This window comes from Syzygium oleosum, unplaced genomic scaffold (assembly GCF_021117445.2).
Source record: "Syzygium oleosum isolate NSW1041296 unplaced genomic scaffold, Sole_v2.1 Sole_v2.56, whole genome shotgun sequence".
NCBI lineage: Eukaryota > Viridiplantae > Streptophyta > Magnoliopsida > Myrtales > Myrtaceae > Syzygium > Syzygium oleosum.
The window spans coordinates 716,715-731,461 of record NW_026607540.1 but is presented as its reverse complement, the minus strand read 5'-3'; the positions used below and the strand labels follow the sequence as shown (position 1 = coordinate 731,461).

Below are 14,747 nucleotides of genomic sequence, written 5' to 3'. Positions count from 1 at the left end.
TCTTTTCAATCTTTCCACTTCTTCGTGGAAAAATCATTACCCCTTTACATCAGAAACCCAAAACCCTGTTAAACCCTAAACCCCTTCCCCCATTACCCACAAACCCTACCAGCTCTTTCTTCTTCTCTCTGTGTCCTTGGTCTTGACAATTTTGCCAGTCAACAAATGGCTGTTGATGCACTGGCCTTGGTGACAGAAGGTCGCTTGGTCTGCTAAAGCTTTAAAACCTGCGGAAATGCACAAGAAAAAGCTGAGGATAGAAGATTCCAGCAGGTAAAAAAGCGAAACGCTTCAGTCCTTATGAGAAGAACTGTTCTATTATGCCCGTTTTGGATGAAACTTAGCTACTTGAGACTCCCATTCAGTTGCTTTCAGAGGAGAAAATATGGGCTTTGGTGGCCACTGCCAATAAGCCACTAGGTTACAAATGAAGCTCGTATGCTGGAATTGTTAGGGGTTGGGCACACCCCTGACAAATCAAGCTTTAAGAGTTCTTGTGACTCAGGAGAGGCCCTCTTTAATGGTTTTAATGGAAACTAAAAATCAAGAAGAAGTTGTACATCGTTTGAAGTGAAGGCTGCAGTTCCAAAAGTGCTTTATAGTGAATCATGTTGGCATAGCGGGGGGAATGGCTTTGTTTTGGAATGAAACTATGTCGATCACAATAGATTCATACTCCGGGCATCTAGTGAATCTTGTATGTGAGATTGTAGAAAGCAAACAGAGAATGCGAATCACTTTTGTCCATGCTCCAAATGACTTCCACTCTAGGCTACAACTATGGGCTGAACTGTATCAAATCAGCATAGCGAATCGACTCCCTTGGGTTTGTGTTGGAGACTCTAATGAAGTACTTTATCACTGGGAAAAGGTTGGCTTGCGTATGGCTGAAAACTACAAAATTCAAGCGTTCAGGGATTGTCTTGATGCTTGTTACTTGATGGATTTGGAGAGTAAACGGTGAGCGTTCACATGGACCAACAATAGAGAGAGGAGTGCATATATTAAGGAAAAACTAGATCGAGCAGTTTGTACTATAGAGTGGAGGATTACTTTCCCAAGGGCTGAAGTTATAGCATTACCGGCCTTAGGTTCGGATCATAGCCCCATTATGATTTCTTTATTCCCGGATTTAGTCAAGAGGAAAAAAGAATTCAGATTTGAAGCCTTTTGGCTAGAAGATGCTGAATGTGGGCATCTTATTAGAGATGTTTGGCATTCTTCTAAGGCTGATTTGCTGGAAAAATGGAGTAGGAAAAAGTTCACCAATGCTTGTTGGAAGATAAACTCCTTGAAAAATGAACTCATGTCCATTAATAGTAACCCGGGTTTGGGTGGTGAAAGAGAGCGAATTGCTTCTCTAAATGGGGAGATTGAAAAACTTTGGCGACAAGAGGAGATGTACTGGGGAATGAGATGGAGAATAAACTGGTTAAAGTGGGGGGATAAAAATACAAAATACTTCCATGCAACAACGATTCAAAGGAGACAAAGAAACAGGATAACGATGTTAAAAAACTCCAGCAATGAATGGGTGCGGGACAGCAACCAGTTGAAGCAAATGACAGTGAGTTTTTTCCAAAACCTTTATAGTTCTTGCGGCTCTCTAAACTTTGAACCAGTCTTGGAAAACTATCCATGTTTAGTCGGGGAGGAAATAAACCACAGTTTAATAGCAGACTTATCCTTGGAGGAAGTGAAGATGGCGATTCACCAGCTAGGTTCCACCAAAGCACTGGGGCCAGATGGTTTGAATGGACAATTCTTTCAACATCATTGGGAAAATGTCCAGCTCGATATGTTTAAGAAGATACAGAATTTCTTTACATATGGGTACCTCGACCCTGAGCTTAATAGAACACATATTACCCTGATCCCAAAAGTCTCAAACCCCGAAAAACTGGAGCAGTTTCGACCTATCAGTTTATGTAACTTTGCCTATAAAATCATTTCTAAAGTCATGGCAAATAGACTCAAGCTGTGGCTACCGTAGTTGATTTCAGAAGAACAGAGTGCCTTCGTATGTGGACGACAGGTTCAAGACAATATCTTAATCGTCCAAGAGGTGCTCCACCAGTTGAGAGTACGAAAAAGAAAGAAGAAATTTCAGGCGATTCTAAAACTGAATATGCAAAAGGCTTACGATAGTGGAATGGGATTTTTTGGAGGCCAGTATGTTGAAAATGGGATTCTGCTCAAAATGGGTGAATTGGATTATGCAATGTGTTTCGTCAGTTACTTTTAATGTCAAAATCAATGGAGAGCCCCAGCCTTATTTCCAACCTTTGCGAGGCATTCGCCAAGGCGATCGACTATCCCCGTACTTGTTTATTCTAGTAGCGAATGGTCTATCCTTCATGCTAAAACGTGCTTTGGAGAATGGGAGTATTCAAGGGATCCAGATGAATAGATCCTGCCCCACTTTATCCCACCTTTTCTTTGCGGATGATTCGATTTTCTTCTTAGAAGGAAGCATTAGAGAATGCCAAAACATTTCAGCTATCTTGAATCAATATTGCTATGCTTCAGGCCAAGCAATTAATAGAAACAAATCAGGGGTTTTTTTCAGTAGGGAGTGTCCATGGAGTTTAAAAAGGAATATGTCATACGAATTGCGAGTTCCAGAAATTGAGAAAATCGGCAAATATTTGGGCATCCCATCTGATTGGGGAGAAAAGAAAAAGCAAATGTTTGCTTGGATCACTGCAAGGGTTATTAGGAAGCTTGAAGGATGGAAGGAAAAGTTGATTTCCAAAGCGGAAAAGGAGATTTTAATTAAAGCAGTGGTGCAAGCCATTCCTCAATATGCTATGTCGATCTTCAAGATACCAGTATCCATTTGTAAAGCGATTGAGAAGAAAGTGGCAGCCTTTTGGTGGAAAAATGGCAGCGACCAGGCTGGTATGCATTGGAAGAGATGGGAAATTCTGAAATTCAGAAAAGATAATGGAGGCCTTGGTTTTCGGGATTTGATTTCTTTTAACAAGGCTATGTTGGGAAAATAGGCATGGAGGATATTTCAAAATCCTTCCTCTCTTTGGAGCAAGGTTCTTAAAGGATTATATTTTCCTGAAGGAGACTTTTGGCATGCAAGCAAAGGGAGTAGACCGTCGTGGGGCTGGCAAAGCATCTTAATGGGTAGAGAAACCATTAGTCCTTCGATCAAATGGGTGGTAGGGAATGGAGAGAGTATCAGAATCAGGGAGGATAGGCGGTTAAAAAGGGGATTGATCGGGGGACCGGCAAATAAAGATGATCCTAGAGTAGTGGCTGATTTGATCGACAAGAGAGCAGTAAAATGGAAGGAACAACAGCTATATGACCTCTTCGACCCTGACATTATGGCCGATATCTCTGTAGTCCCATTGAGCTCGCAGGACACAAAATATAGAATGGTGTGGACTAATTCCAAAACTGGGGATTATACGGTGAAGAGTGCTTACAACAAAATCAGAGAGGAATCCGCGATATTCAATCCAACACTAGCCTCATCATCCTATCAAACTCCTCGATCCCTATGGATGAAGATCTGGCAGTCCCACACAATGCCTAAAATTAATTTTTTTCAGTGGAGTGCGTGTCAAAATGCTCTTGCTACCAGAGAAAACTTATATAGGAGGCAAATCGTACCTGATCCAATTTGTAGCATCTGCAAGCAAAGCCCAGAGACTGGGGAACATATCCTCCTCCTGTGCCCCTAGACGAAGAAGGTATGGGATCATCCTTCCCTGCAAATACACATGTCCTCTCATGGACTATCAAGATTTGATGAACGGCTTGCCAAATTCAAACATACCTGCATTCCTCTCGAGTTGTTGGCGAACGCCCTCTGGCAGATTTGGAAAGCGAGAAACAACGACATTTTTCGGTCACTGAAACCAGATCCCGAGCGTACGGTGGAGAATGCTCACTCGTTACTTCGAAATTGCACAAGATGGCTTCCTGGGAAGAAAAAAGAAGAAGCTTTATCAGCAATTCCTTCTCAGCAGTGGCGACCACCGGAGAGAGGAAAACTAAAAATCAACATAGACGGTGCTTATCTGGAAGGAACGAGCGAAGGAGCTATTGCTGCTATCTGTAGAGACCACAATGGGCGCCTGGTGGACGGGTTCGCTCGATCGATCAAAGCTTCATCGGCGGCAATGACAGAAGCGACAGCCTTGGTACAAAACCTAAAGTACTTTCTCGTTCGATCGGGAGAAGAGGTGGAGATTGAAACGGATCACTTGGATCTGATAAGTGGGCTCGCAGATCAAGCACAGATCAGTTGGGAGCTCCATCTGCTTATCAGCGAAGCCCAACAGCTGCGCAAGCCCTACTTGAAGCTAAATTTGGCCCATATCAGTAAAGAAGCCAATAAGGTGGTTGATTGGGTCGCTAAAGCCCAAAGGAGAAATAGTTTACAGAGTAATTGGGTTCTTTATCTTTCTCGGGGTCTTTGGAATTTACTGTATTCTGAAGCCTATGGAATGTATCCTCCAACTTCTTATAATTAAATAAATATACTAGTTTTTTACCCAAATTTATTTTTTTTTGCCGTAATCAAGTGATATAAGAGAAAATTGATATTTTTCAATCTTGTTACTCGTCAGCAATTTCATGTTAACTTTAAAATAGATTATAAGTTCTTATAATATAAACTTAATTGAATTGTTTCATCTAAGATCTTAATCTTTCCCATTTTGATAAAAGTTATTTCTTGCATAGACAGATGGGTCTACTTTGTAAAATGTATACATGCATATTTTCTTTGAAAATGAATTCACAAGTCAAAATCAGTTGTTGATATCAAGAAATCATATGTTGGTAGTAGCAATTTAAGGAGCAAGATCATGGGTTATTGTCAGCTTTTTCATTGTCATTACCTGAAATCTCGTAATGAGGGAGGAAAGTTCACGATGTCCGTCGCCTTCTCCTCTGTTTTTGTCCTTGCTATCTTACAAATTTTTTTTATCCTTTTGAAGGAGAATGCAAGAGAGTAAAACTATATGAAATACAGTAACACAACATTAAGCTAAGAGCCACAAGAAGACAATCTCAAAAGTAATTAGTATCGAGCTAGACTAGCTCAAGTCCCTCCCAACATAATACTAGATTGTGGGCAAATACACAAAGCTTTTCCACTCAAATTGTGCATGCTTCTCTAGACATCATTGCTATCTCTAAAAGGAAAATTAGCTGAAATTATCGGAGCGCTTGAAGAAGTTGAGAACGTTTTTAGCTCCATCTCGGTTATGTGATTGTCAATTGACACATCCGATGGGTAAGTAAGCGGTTTTGGAGGCATTTGAAGTTTACCAATATCTCCTTCAAGCATTTCTAGGACTTTGCTCATTGGAGGATGATGATCAGGGTTTAATTGTATACACCAAAGTGCAACTATTATCATCTTTTTTATCACCTTCCTTTCCTCTTCTACAACTTCTTCCATTTCAACACTTGTACCTTCACTAACTTGGTCGTATACCCACAAAGGAAAATAAATTTGGCTTGAGTGTTCTGCATTTGCATTTATATTCTTCCTTCTACCTGCCAATTCCATGAGCATCATCCCGAAGCTGTATACATCCGCTTTATAAGATACACCGCCAATGCTTTTGTACAACAACTCAGGCGCCATATATCCCAAGGTTCCTCTTGCAGCAGTCAATGAAATTATGCTATGATCTGTGGGATAAAGTTTCGCTAGTCCAAAGTCAGAAACTTTTGGAGTGAAATTCTTATCTAAAAGAATGTTATGAGGCTTGATATCAAAGTGTAGTATTTGCATGTCACAACCCTGATGTAAGTATTTGATTCCCCTTGCCACCCCAAGAGCGATCTCATATATTTTCTTGTAATCAAGAAACTTGTCATCTTCCTCACTGAAAATGTGCTTATCCAAAGATCCATTTGACATGAGATCATACACAAGAGCTTGTTTCGAGCCTTCAAAGCAAAAACCGATTAGTTGCACAACATTAACATGGTGAATTCTTCCAATAGTAGCCACTTCACTAATAAAATCTTGGCCATTGGCCTTGCACTTCTTTAAGATCTTGATGGCCACTTCGTTGCCGCTTTTGAGCATTCCTTTGTACACGGAACCATATCCACCCTCACCTAGTTTGTATTTAAAGTTTCTGGTGATCTTTTTTCTATTCGAGTAAGAGTACCTTATGGGCAAGAAGTTGTTATGAGTTTGCAAAAACTCCTCGATGTTCTTGTCCATTGCTAAGTGCCTTCTTTTGTACTTGTAGATTAGAAATATCAAAACAAATGGCACCCCGATTACGAATTTCGCTACACAGAAAAACGCTGAAGAAAATTTTGCTAGGTTAGAATAAGTTTCTTGTGTATTAATGTTAAGAACAAATCATTGCGGCTTACCTAGTAGTACTGGAAAATCCCAAGCTGTGCAAATTGCGATATCATCTGGGACACCTATAGAAGGAATGAATGGTGTGAAAAGGAATTGAAGGAAAAGAAGTATGCAAACAAAACTCACGAGAAAAGAGAATAGTAGCAAGCTACTTTGCACAAGTTGAATTTTGTTCAAAAGAATATAAGATGTGGGATCCGTGAATTTGCAAATAAATGGATATAAGAAGCTTCATTTGACATAGATGATAGACGATACAAAAACTCATTTCGCATTGTTAGTGGTCAACAAATATAGAGAAACAATGAATTTCATTTTTAATTAATAATTTTGTTCCTCCTACCGATACACAACTACAGTTCGTTAAGGAATGTTTACGAGTGTCTCTTGAATTATTAGTTAAGTGACTAATTGAAGAACTAATTAAGAAAATAAGAAAATGTAAATTCTATGCGAACAAAAAACTAGTCATGTGGGTGCTCTCACAATAATCCTTTTTTTTTCTTTCTTAGAGTGGGAGTTGTAGCCCTTTCGCGGAAAGGAGTTATAATCTAGGCACATGTATATGTGCAGCTGATGTGGGTCTGTTTGGGGGGTGGCTTCTACCATCACTTTTTCAATTGTTTGCGAATCTTGCAACTCCTTCAATTTGATATTAATAAGTAATGCTAACCTCCCGAAACCTTTCAAATACACAACTTTAACGTACACAATCATATAATTTTTGTCATAATTTTCTTGGAAATTAGATATCCTTTCATTTTCTAGTTTTGAAGAGAAAGAAGCAAGTGAAAGTGTGCAGAGAATCATGCAAAATTACTGTTTTCATTGCCAACCAATTCTTACCGCCAGAGTAGAGCTTGAATCCGCAAACCGGACCTTCGGGGAAGTTATACACGCCAATTCTATAGGAATCAAAGTGGCAATCGAAATGAAAGTAGCCATAGAAATCAAAGCAGAAAAAATAAGTTTTCTTCACCGAATGCTCATAAAAGGTGAGAGCAAATCCATCGGCCATGATTTTATGGATTAGCTTGTAGTTGTAGAAGCTAATATTAACCCCCTTAGAAGGCCCAAAATCATCCGAAACTGGTGTCCAACTGCTAATGGTGCAAAACTCCCTAACATCCGATGCCTTGGGATTGAGCAGAGCATACAAGTTCCAATTCGATGATGTGTTGGAAGAGTACGACCCCTCAATGCATGGAGAAGTAGAGATGTAAAATGGAGAATTAACCGGCTTTGAGCAGTTCACAATGATGACCGCTCCTTCTTCAGACCTGCCGTATGAGCTGTTTGCATCGATATTTAAGTCATAGAGTTGCCATGAATAATGGGGGAGAGACGAGCAATTATCCTTCTGCAACCCATCGTTGACCAATATGATTTGATAAGTGGAATAATTAATAGACTGCACATAGAATCGGCCATCAAGTAAATACATAACAGTGCGATTGTCTTCACAAACCAACTCTTTCTTTGGGTTACCGCATCCTTTCGGATCACTCTTCAATCGAAACGGATAGCTTATATTGCGAATATCACCACAGGATGAAGCGCACTGCTGATTACTCGACTTAGCATTGCTGGCCATTGCTTGAAATAGAACAAGGACGAGTAGCAACACTGGATAGACATTCATGGAGCTGATAGCAGTAATCATGTCTCTGTTTGTCTTTGGTCGAAAGAGAAATTTGGTTAAGAATTGCTTGGTGCGTGCGGAGGAGAGGCACAATATAAAAAGATGGAAAAAGGTAGGACGTCCTTGTTTGATTTGAGACTTTGGAGTCGCCTTGTGCTATAGAGTAGCCCAAGTCAGTCAACGGAACAAATGCATGGAAATCAAGAAATTAAAGGAGGTGGACCCAAACTTAATGACCTCGATATACAGCGCCATCTACGAAATTTACACCCATTGAAATTTCAAAAGTTTCTTCCACTCTCTCGCCGTGATTGTTAGTTCCACGTCCCGTCAACAAACATATCTTTCTCTCTCCCTCTTTCCCCATCACTTCCTTCTGATACGCCATTTTGCTTCTTGTTTTCCTCTTCGTTTTTTTTCTCCTTCCTTCTTCTCCATCTTCTTTCTCCGCCCCACGAGTCCCGGTCATAGGAAAATTGATATCTGGTTTTGAGGAACAATATCAAAAATAAAAACTAGCTTGACTCGAAACTTCTTCTTCTCCATCATCCTTGAAGATTTTTCTGTTCAATCGTCGGCACTTTATCACTTGATATGTACCTCATGTTTGTTAAATTAAGTTACAAACTTCATACATAATCCATTACATACATGTTCGAATCATTTCATGGAATAAATCATTACAAGAAAAGTATCGTATATGACAAATATAAGTTTCACAACGTCATCATTGATTTAGCTACAAATGACTACATATTTTCTTGCACAAATCTGAAAAAAAAAATCCATATCTGAAGTTAAAATGTAAAAATTTGCAACAATTTATGTGCATAGTAATTACATAATCAGAGTGTATATTAGTCACTAATAAGTTTAAGAAAATACGAGTTCAATTCTACATTTTGTTCTTGATTTTTTTATAAGAACCTAAATAAGTACCGGGACATGAGAACTCTTTTCTCGATGACTCTTAGTTATTAATTATTTCGCATTTTAAAATTATTTTTTAGGTATAAATTTTTCATTAGAATATTCAATAAAGTTAATTAAAAATCACAATTTCTTAAAAGATATATCTATTTTTTAGATGAAAATTACATCTTTTCCCATGGAAAAAGGTTGGCTTCATCCATAGTTGTTTTTAAGAGATATACCTATAGAATGTAATAACTGAAGTTAGAGTTCGTCGATGAATAAATAGGAGGAAACGAGCAGTTACCCTTTTGCAATCTTATGTTAAACACAAGGATATCGCCATAATTGACGGTGTCAATTTTTTTTATAGATGGATTTGATGATCTATTTAGGATTTTTCTCACACGCCAGCTCATTGAATCACCATATTCTTTCGGGTCACTCTTCAATCTAAAGGGATACCTTATCTTGTGAACTTTGCCGCAAGAGAAGCGGAATAGGGTTGTTCATTCTAGGTGTCACGCCCCGCACCCTACGAGCGCGCGGTCATCCCTCGATGGTCGATCATTGAACGCGACGTCCCAGGACGCGTCGCCGACCCAAACGAAACACCCAACAATAAAAGCAAGCGGAAGCGAAACTAATTAACCCAGACAATAAACAATGACAAAGGGATAGTACGAAACAATAATTGCATACCATCATAAAGTAGTCACTATACAAAACGATAACTCGGGTTACCAATTTAGAACCACAGTTTTCAAAAGGGGGCGGTGGTTGACAAACTTATCTCATCTACAAAAGGTACTCAAAAGACAGGGTAAATGATCTATTCTTCAATCCCTGTGGTGCTCTGGCGACGTCTCCGAATTGATTACGGTCGCGGATCTGAAATGGTTATATAATAACCGTGAGAACGAGTCTCAATAAGCAACCCCCTAAACCCCACGTAGGCCAATGCGTACCCAGACAAGTCAGACATGCAATCTACCCCATAACATATAAAATTCGCATCATTGTACTTACCTCGCCATCAAGTCCATGCCAACTCTACACGTTAGTCGTCACGTGATAAGGCAATAATAGTAATTAAATAACACATCACAAATCGCTCAAACACCAACCACGCTTTCACTGCGTCACTCCAACTAATTCAACCAGTCAATTCAATCACACTCAATTCGCATGCGTGGCCAAGCAACTTTCTCACGACCTCCCAGGTCCTTTCACACGGCCCGCGTCAACACGCCTCAGGCCAGCCCTCAGATCAAGCCGGGCTCAGTCCCGCGTAACCACGCCTCAGGACATTTCTCTCGACCCGCGTAACCACGCCTCAGGTCATTACTTGCCTTTCTAGCCACACCCGCGTAACCACGCCTCAGGTTGGCAGCCCTCAGATCAAGCCGGGCTCAGTCCCGCGTAACCACGCCTCAGGACATTTCTCTCGACCCGCGTAACCACGCCTCAGGTCATTACTTGCCTTTCTAGCCACACCCGCGTAACCACGCCTCAGGTTGGCAGCCCTCAGATCAAGCCGGGCTCAGTCCCGCGTAACCACGCCTCAGGACATTTCTCTCATGCACATGCACCACCACACAATCTGTCATCTAACACGTCGTACATTTCACAATCAAATTACCAAGCTCACACCAATGTCAATCTGACACACTAAAACAACCAATTTAATTCACACTCCCCACATCAGTCCACCGATCCGACATTCATGTCGGCACATTCAAATAATCCAATTCACCCACAAGCGCCACGACAATTCGGTCAGGCATATTTATCTCAGTCAATCACTAAATCAGCCGCACAATTATCGCCACAATAATTCACCAATTAAGCACAATCAGTCTAATTAGCCCACGTCTAATTAAATTCCTAAGCCGGTACTAAATTTCACCCTAAACAAGTCTAAAAATACCCAAAGTACTAGGTAAGGTTTAGGAAGTCACTTACCTAAGTTTGGCCCGGGAAAAGTCGGCTCGGGCCCAAAATGGCCCGGGTGAACAGTACCGGGGACTGGGCGCGGGCGTGGGCCAACAGGCGCGGTGGCCGGCCAATGCGGGCACAATGGCCGATCGGCGTGCCTGGTGCGCGGGCGCGATGGCCGTGCGGCGTGCCAAGGCGCACGGGCGAACGGACGGGCGACGCGCCTAGTCGGACGGGCAACGCGCCTGGTCGGACGGCACGGCGCCGGGCGAGCTCGGCTACGGCGCTCGGCCATGGGCATAGCCCTCGGCCACGGGCACAAGGCTCGGCCACGGGCTCGGCCATGGGCACACGCACGGGCACGGGTGCGGGAACGAGCACGGCGACGAGCGCGCGGCTTGGTCGCGTGGGCGACGAGCCGGCTACGGCCCGGGCTAGCTGGTCGGGCGGGCGGCTGGCCGGGTGGCGACCGGCGGCGACGGCGGCGCGGCGGCGACGAGCGACGGTGAGCTGGCCGGGCGAGCCGGGCGATGGAGGAGCCGGCCGGCGAGCAAGAACGACGGGGCGGCTGGGCGACGTGGCGGCGACTCGCAGCAGCGGCGGTGGACGGCACGGGACGGTCGAGCTCGGATCGGCGAGCTCCCAGGTGCACGAACAAACGAGCGGCGAAGGCGACGGGCCGAGCTCCGCGCGGCGGCGAGCCGGGATGCAGAGCGGAGCACAAGGCGGCCAGGGCAACGCCGGGCCGAGACAGTGCAAAGGGCGGCGAGCACGAGCTCGCGCGCTTGGGAAGGAAGGGAGGCGGCGTCGGGGCGGGCTATCGGGCGACACGGCGGCGCGACGACGGCGCGAGGAAGACGGCGGCGGAGCTCGGCGGTCAGGCGGGCTCGGGCGGCGGTCGGCTGGGTGAGCAGGAGCGGGGCGAAGCAGAACCAGACGCCGGCGAAGAACAAGGAAAAGAAAGAAGAAGAAAGGAGAAGAAGGAAGAGAGAAGGGAGGAGAGAGAAGAAGTGTGTCAGGGGGGGTTGGTTGGTCTGCATGGGGAAGACGTGCGCGCAGAGGAGGAAAGAGAGAGGGAAAGAAGGAGAGAGAGAGAGAGACAGACGTGATGATGGAGGGGGGGTGAACGTGCGCGGAGGGGACGTGCTCAGCGCGGCAGAGGGAGGAGGGAGAGAGAGAAAGAGAGAGAGAAAGAAAAAGCTAATATTTATCCTCGAGCGCGAACCAACGGACACGGTTCAAACTAAATATTATTCTAACTGTCGCGATTCAAACCCGGAAAAAGATCTAACTGTCCCCGAAAAATCCCAAACAATAATATAAGACAACGGGCCAAAATAAAATAACTCGAAACACACTACGAGGGAGGTCTACCAGTCCAAATTCGCACCCGGTCCAAAATTTCACTTTTCCACTATTCCTGGCAATCTCGAGGCTGGCCACAATAATATCGACACTATCCAATTAAATTCTTCCCGAAACTCCCGAAAATCGACTGCCAAGTTTGGGGTCTAAATAACGGCCAAATTCGATCAAGTGCGATTCTAGCGAAATCTCTAATTTTAAAAACAATAACCCAGGAGTGATCAGTTCCGGGCGAGATTTTATTATAAGCGCACTGACGAATTACACATTTTATAAATCCCAAAAATGGGCCAAAATCCGGAATGTCACACTAGGCATTACATGTCCCTAGTGGCACAACAAGAAAGACCAATGACACGAGGTACACTAGTGTGGAATTGAGAGGAAAAATCATGTCCCTCTCAGCCTGTGAACAATGGAAATTTAGGGCTTGATATGTGGTGGAGGATCAACAAGGATAAGATGTATATGTAATAATGGCAAATGAGAGAGATTTTGAATATGAAGACTTGGGGTTGTCTATTGAAAAGTCCATGTCAACCGATAAAACAAAGTCAATCAAGTCGAGAATGTTATAGAACCCAACATCAACACCATTTCTTCCTAGCAATAAAACATCACAATTGACAACTCATATATTTATCCGTCCAACGATATCATTTCATATTTGGGAATTGTACAAAAAAAATCTCAAACCTTTTGCATTGGTACCAATTTAGTCCTAAACCTTTTTTTTGTGCCAATTCAGTCATAAACCTTTTGCATTGGTGCCAATTCAATCTTAAACCTTTTTTTGGTGTCAATTCAGTCCTAAACCTTTTGCATTGGTGCCAATTTAGTCTTAAACCTTTTTTTGTGTCAATTCAGTCCTAAACCTTTTGCATTAGTGCCAATTCAATCCTAAACCTTTTTGTCTTTGTGCCAATTTAGTCTTTCTGGTCAATTTTGGTCGGATTTTGCTGTCGTGGACGCCGGCTGGTCACCGGCACTGACGTAGACAACTTTTAATAATTTTTTAATATTTTAATAATTTTTATTTATTTATTTTCTTTTTTGATTTTTTTTTCCCTCCTCTCTCTCATTCCTCTAGCCGGTTGTCGGACCGACGACCGGCCAAAGGCCAGAGACCGGCGAGCTCCTCGTCGGCCACTGGCGCGACCTTGCCGGATCTGGCGAGTTTCGTCTTCACTGTCGCCGGCGAGGGCAAGCCTCGCCAGGGGCCGGTAAGGCACGACCTCACCAGATTTGGTGAGGTCTAGCCTCGCCCAGCCATGGCGAGGCTCGCCTTCGCCGTTGCCGGCAAGGGCGAGCCTCGCCAGTGGCCAGCGAGGAGCTCGCAAACCTCTGGCCTCTGGTCGGACGCCGGTCCGGCGACCAGCTGGAGGAAAGAGAGAGGGGAGAGAAAAAAAGAAATAAAAATTCAAAAAAATATTAAAATATTATTAAAAGTTATCCACGTTAGCACTGGTGATCGGTCGCCAGCCGGCCAGCATCCACGTTAGCAAAATCCGGCAAAAATTGGCCGAAATGACTGAATTGGCACAAAGACAAAAGGGTTTAGGACTGAATTGGCACAAATACAAAAGGTTTAGGACTGAATTGGCACCAAAAAAAAGGTTTAGAACTAAATTGGCACAAATGCAAAAGGTTTAGGACTGAATTGGTACCAAAAAAAGGTTTATAATTAAATTGGCATAAATGCAAAAAGTTTAGGACTTTTTTGGCACTTTTCCCTTTCATATTTTTGGAGATTTTTCTTAGATAAGTAAGTTATTTCAAATTCCCGTAGATATTTATGCTATTATTGAGTTTTCTATTTTCTAATATCACAATAAAGCCGTCTTAAGATTCGATTGCAGATTTTGAATCAAAGTGAATCCATGTGAGTTAAGAATCGAATGCATCCTATAATTAAGGATTGCATACATTCAGTTCAAAGGAAAAAAAATGTTAAGAAACCGAAAGAATTATCCACTGTATTCCAATTTTATTGAAGAAAATTCTCCGTAAGTCGTTAGAGTAAAATATTGGAACTTTGTAGTTCCCTCACTACCTTTGAAGAGAATCATATAGCGTGTTCAACAGTTTGGCTTTTTTAGAAGACTTCAAAGTCACCAATAACAACAGGTGCGAGGGCTGGTCGGGAAAATACAAGTTCAATTTTTTTTACTCGAGAATTGTGCGTAAAAGGAACCCATATAGAGTGTATATTAGTCATTAATAAGTTCAAGAAAATTCAAGTTCAATTCAAAATTTTGTAGATTTTGTTCTTGATTCTTTATGGTAACCTAAATAAGTATTGGGGCAAGAGAATACTTGATGAAGGTTAAAATTATTATAAATCTTAGATTTATTTTTTAAGGTCGGCTTCGTCTATATTAAATTTTTCTAAAAGATGGAACTAAACAATATATATTTTGCATACAAGATGTACATATAGTGTTAATTAGAAATCACAATTTCTTTCATGAAAAATAATTCTAATAAAGAGATCAGACAATGTCAGTACATATAAGGTCAGATGAGATT

The 14,747-nt window shown here is 42.3% G+C and overlaps 1 protein-coding gene across 1 annotated transcript; it reads right to left on the bottom strand.

The window, feature by feature from the left end:
• Nucleotides 1–4,985: 4,985 nt before the first annotated feature.
• LOC115664807 (rust resistance kinase Lr10-like) lies at nucleotides 4,986–8,130 on the bottom strand. The gene is made up of 3 exons (XM_056307595.1): nucleotides 7,208–8,130; nucleotides 6,370–6,423; nucleotides 4,986–6,297 (listed from the first exon to the last, which is right to left on the bottom strand). Exons 1-3 carry the CDS (start codon nucleotides 8,022–8,024, stop codon nucleotides 5,144–5,146), a joined length of 2,025 nt encoding a protein of 674 aa, XP_056163570.1. The 5' UTR covers nucleotides 8,025–8,130; the 3' UTR covers nucleotides 4,986–5,143.
• Between the last annotated feature and the right edge of the window lie 6,617 nt (nucleotides 8,131–14,747).

Excerpts from the sequence above, each read along its gene's own strand:
- LOC115664807 (XM_056307595.1), bottom strand. The coding sequence starts at position 8,024 with ATGATTACTGCTATCAGCTCCATGAATGTCTATCCAGTGTTGCTACTC. Across the intron at positions 6,424-7,207 it reads ATTCAAGCTCTACTCTGGCG|GTGTCCCAGATGATATCGCA; the intron begins GTAAGAATTGGT and ends TTCCTTCTATAG. Across the intron at positions 6,298-6,369 it reads GGATTTTCCAGTACTACTAG|CGTTTTTCTGTGTAGCGAAA; the intron begins GTAAGCCGCAAT and ends AATTTTCTTCAG.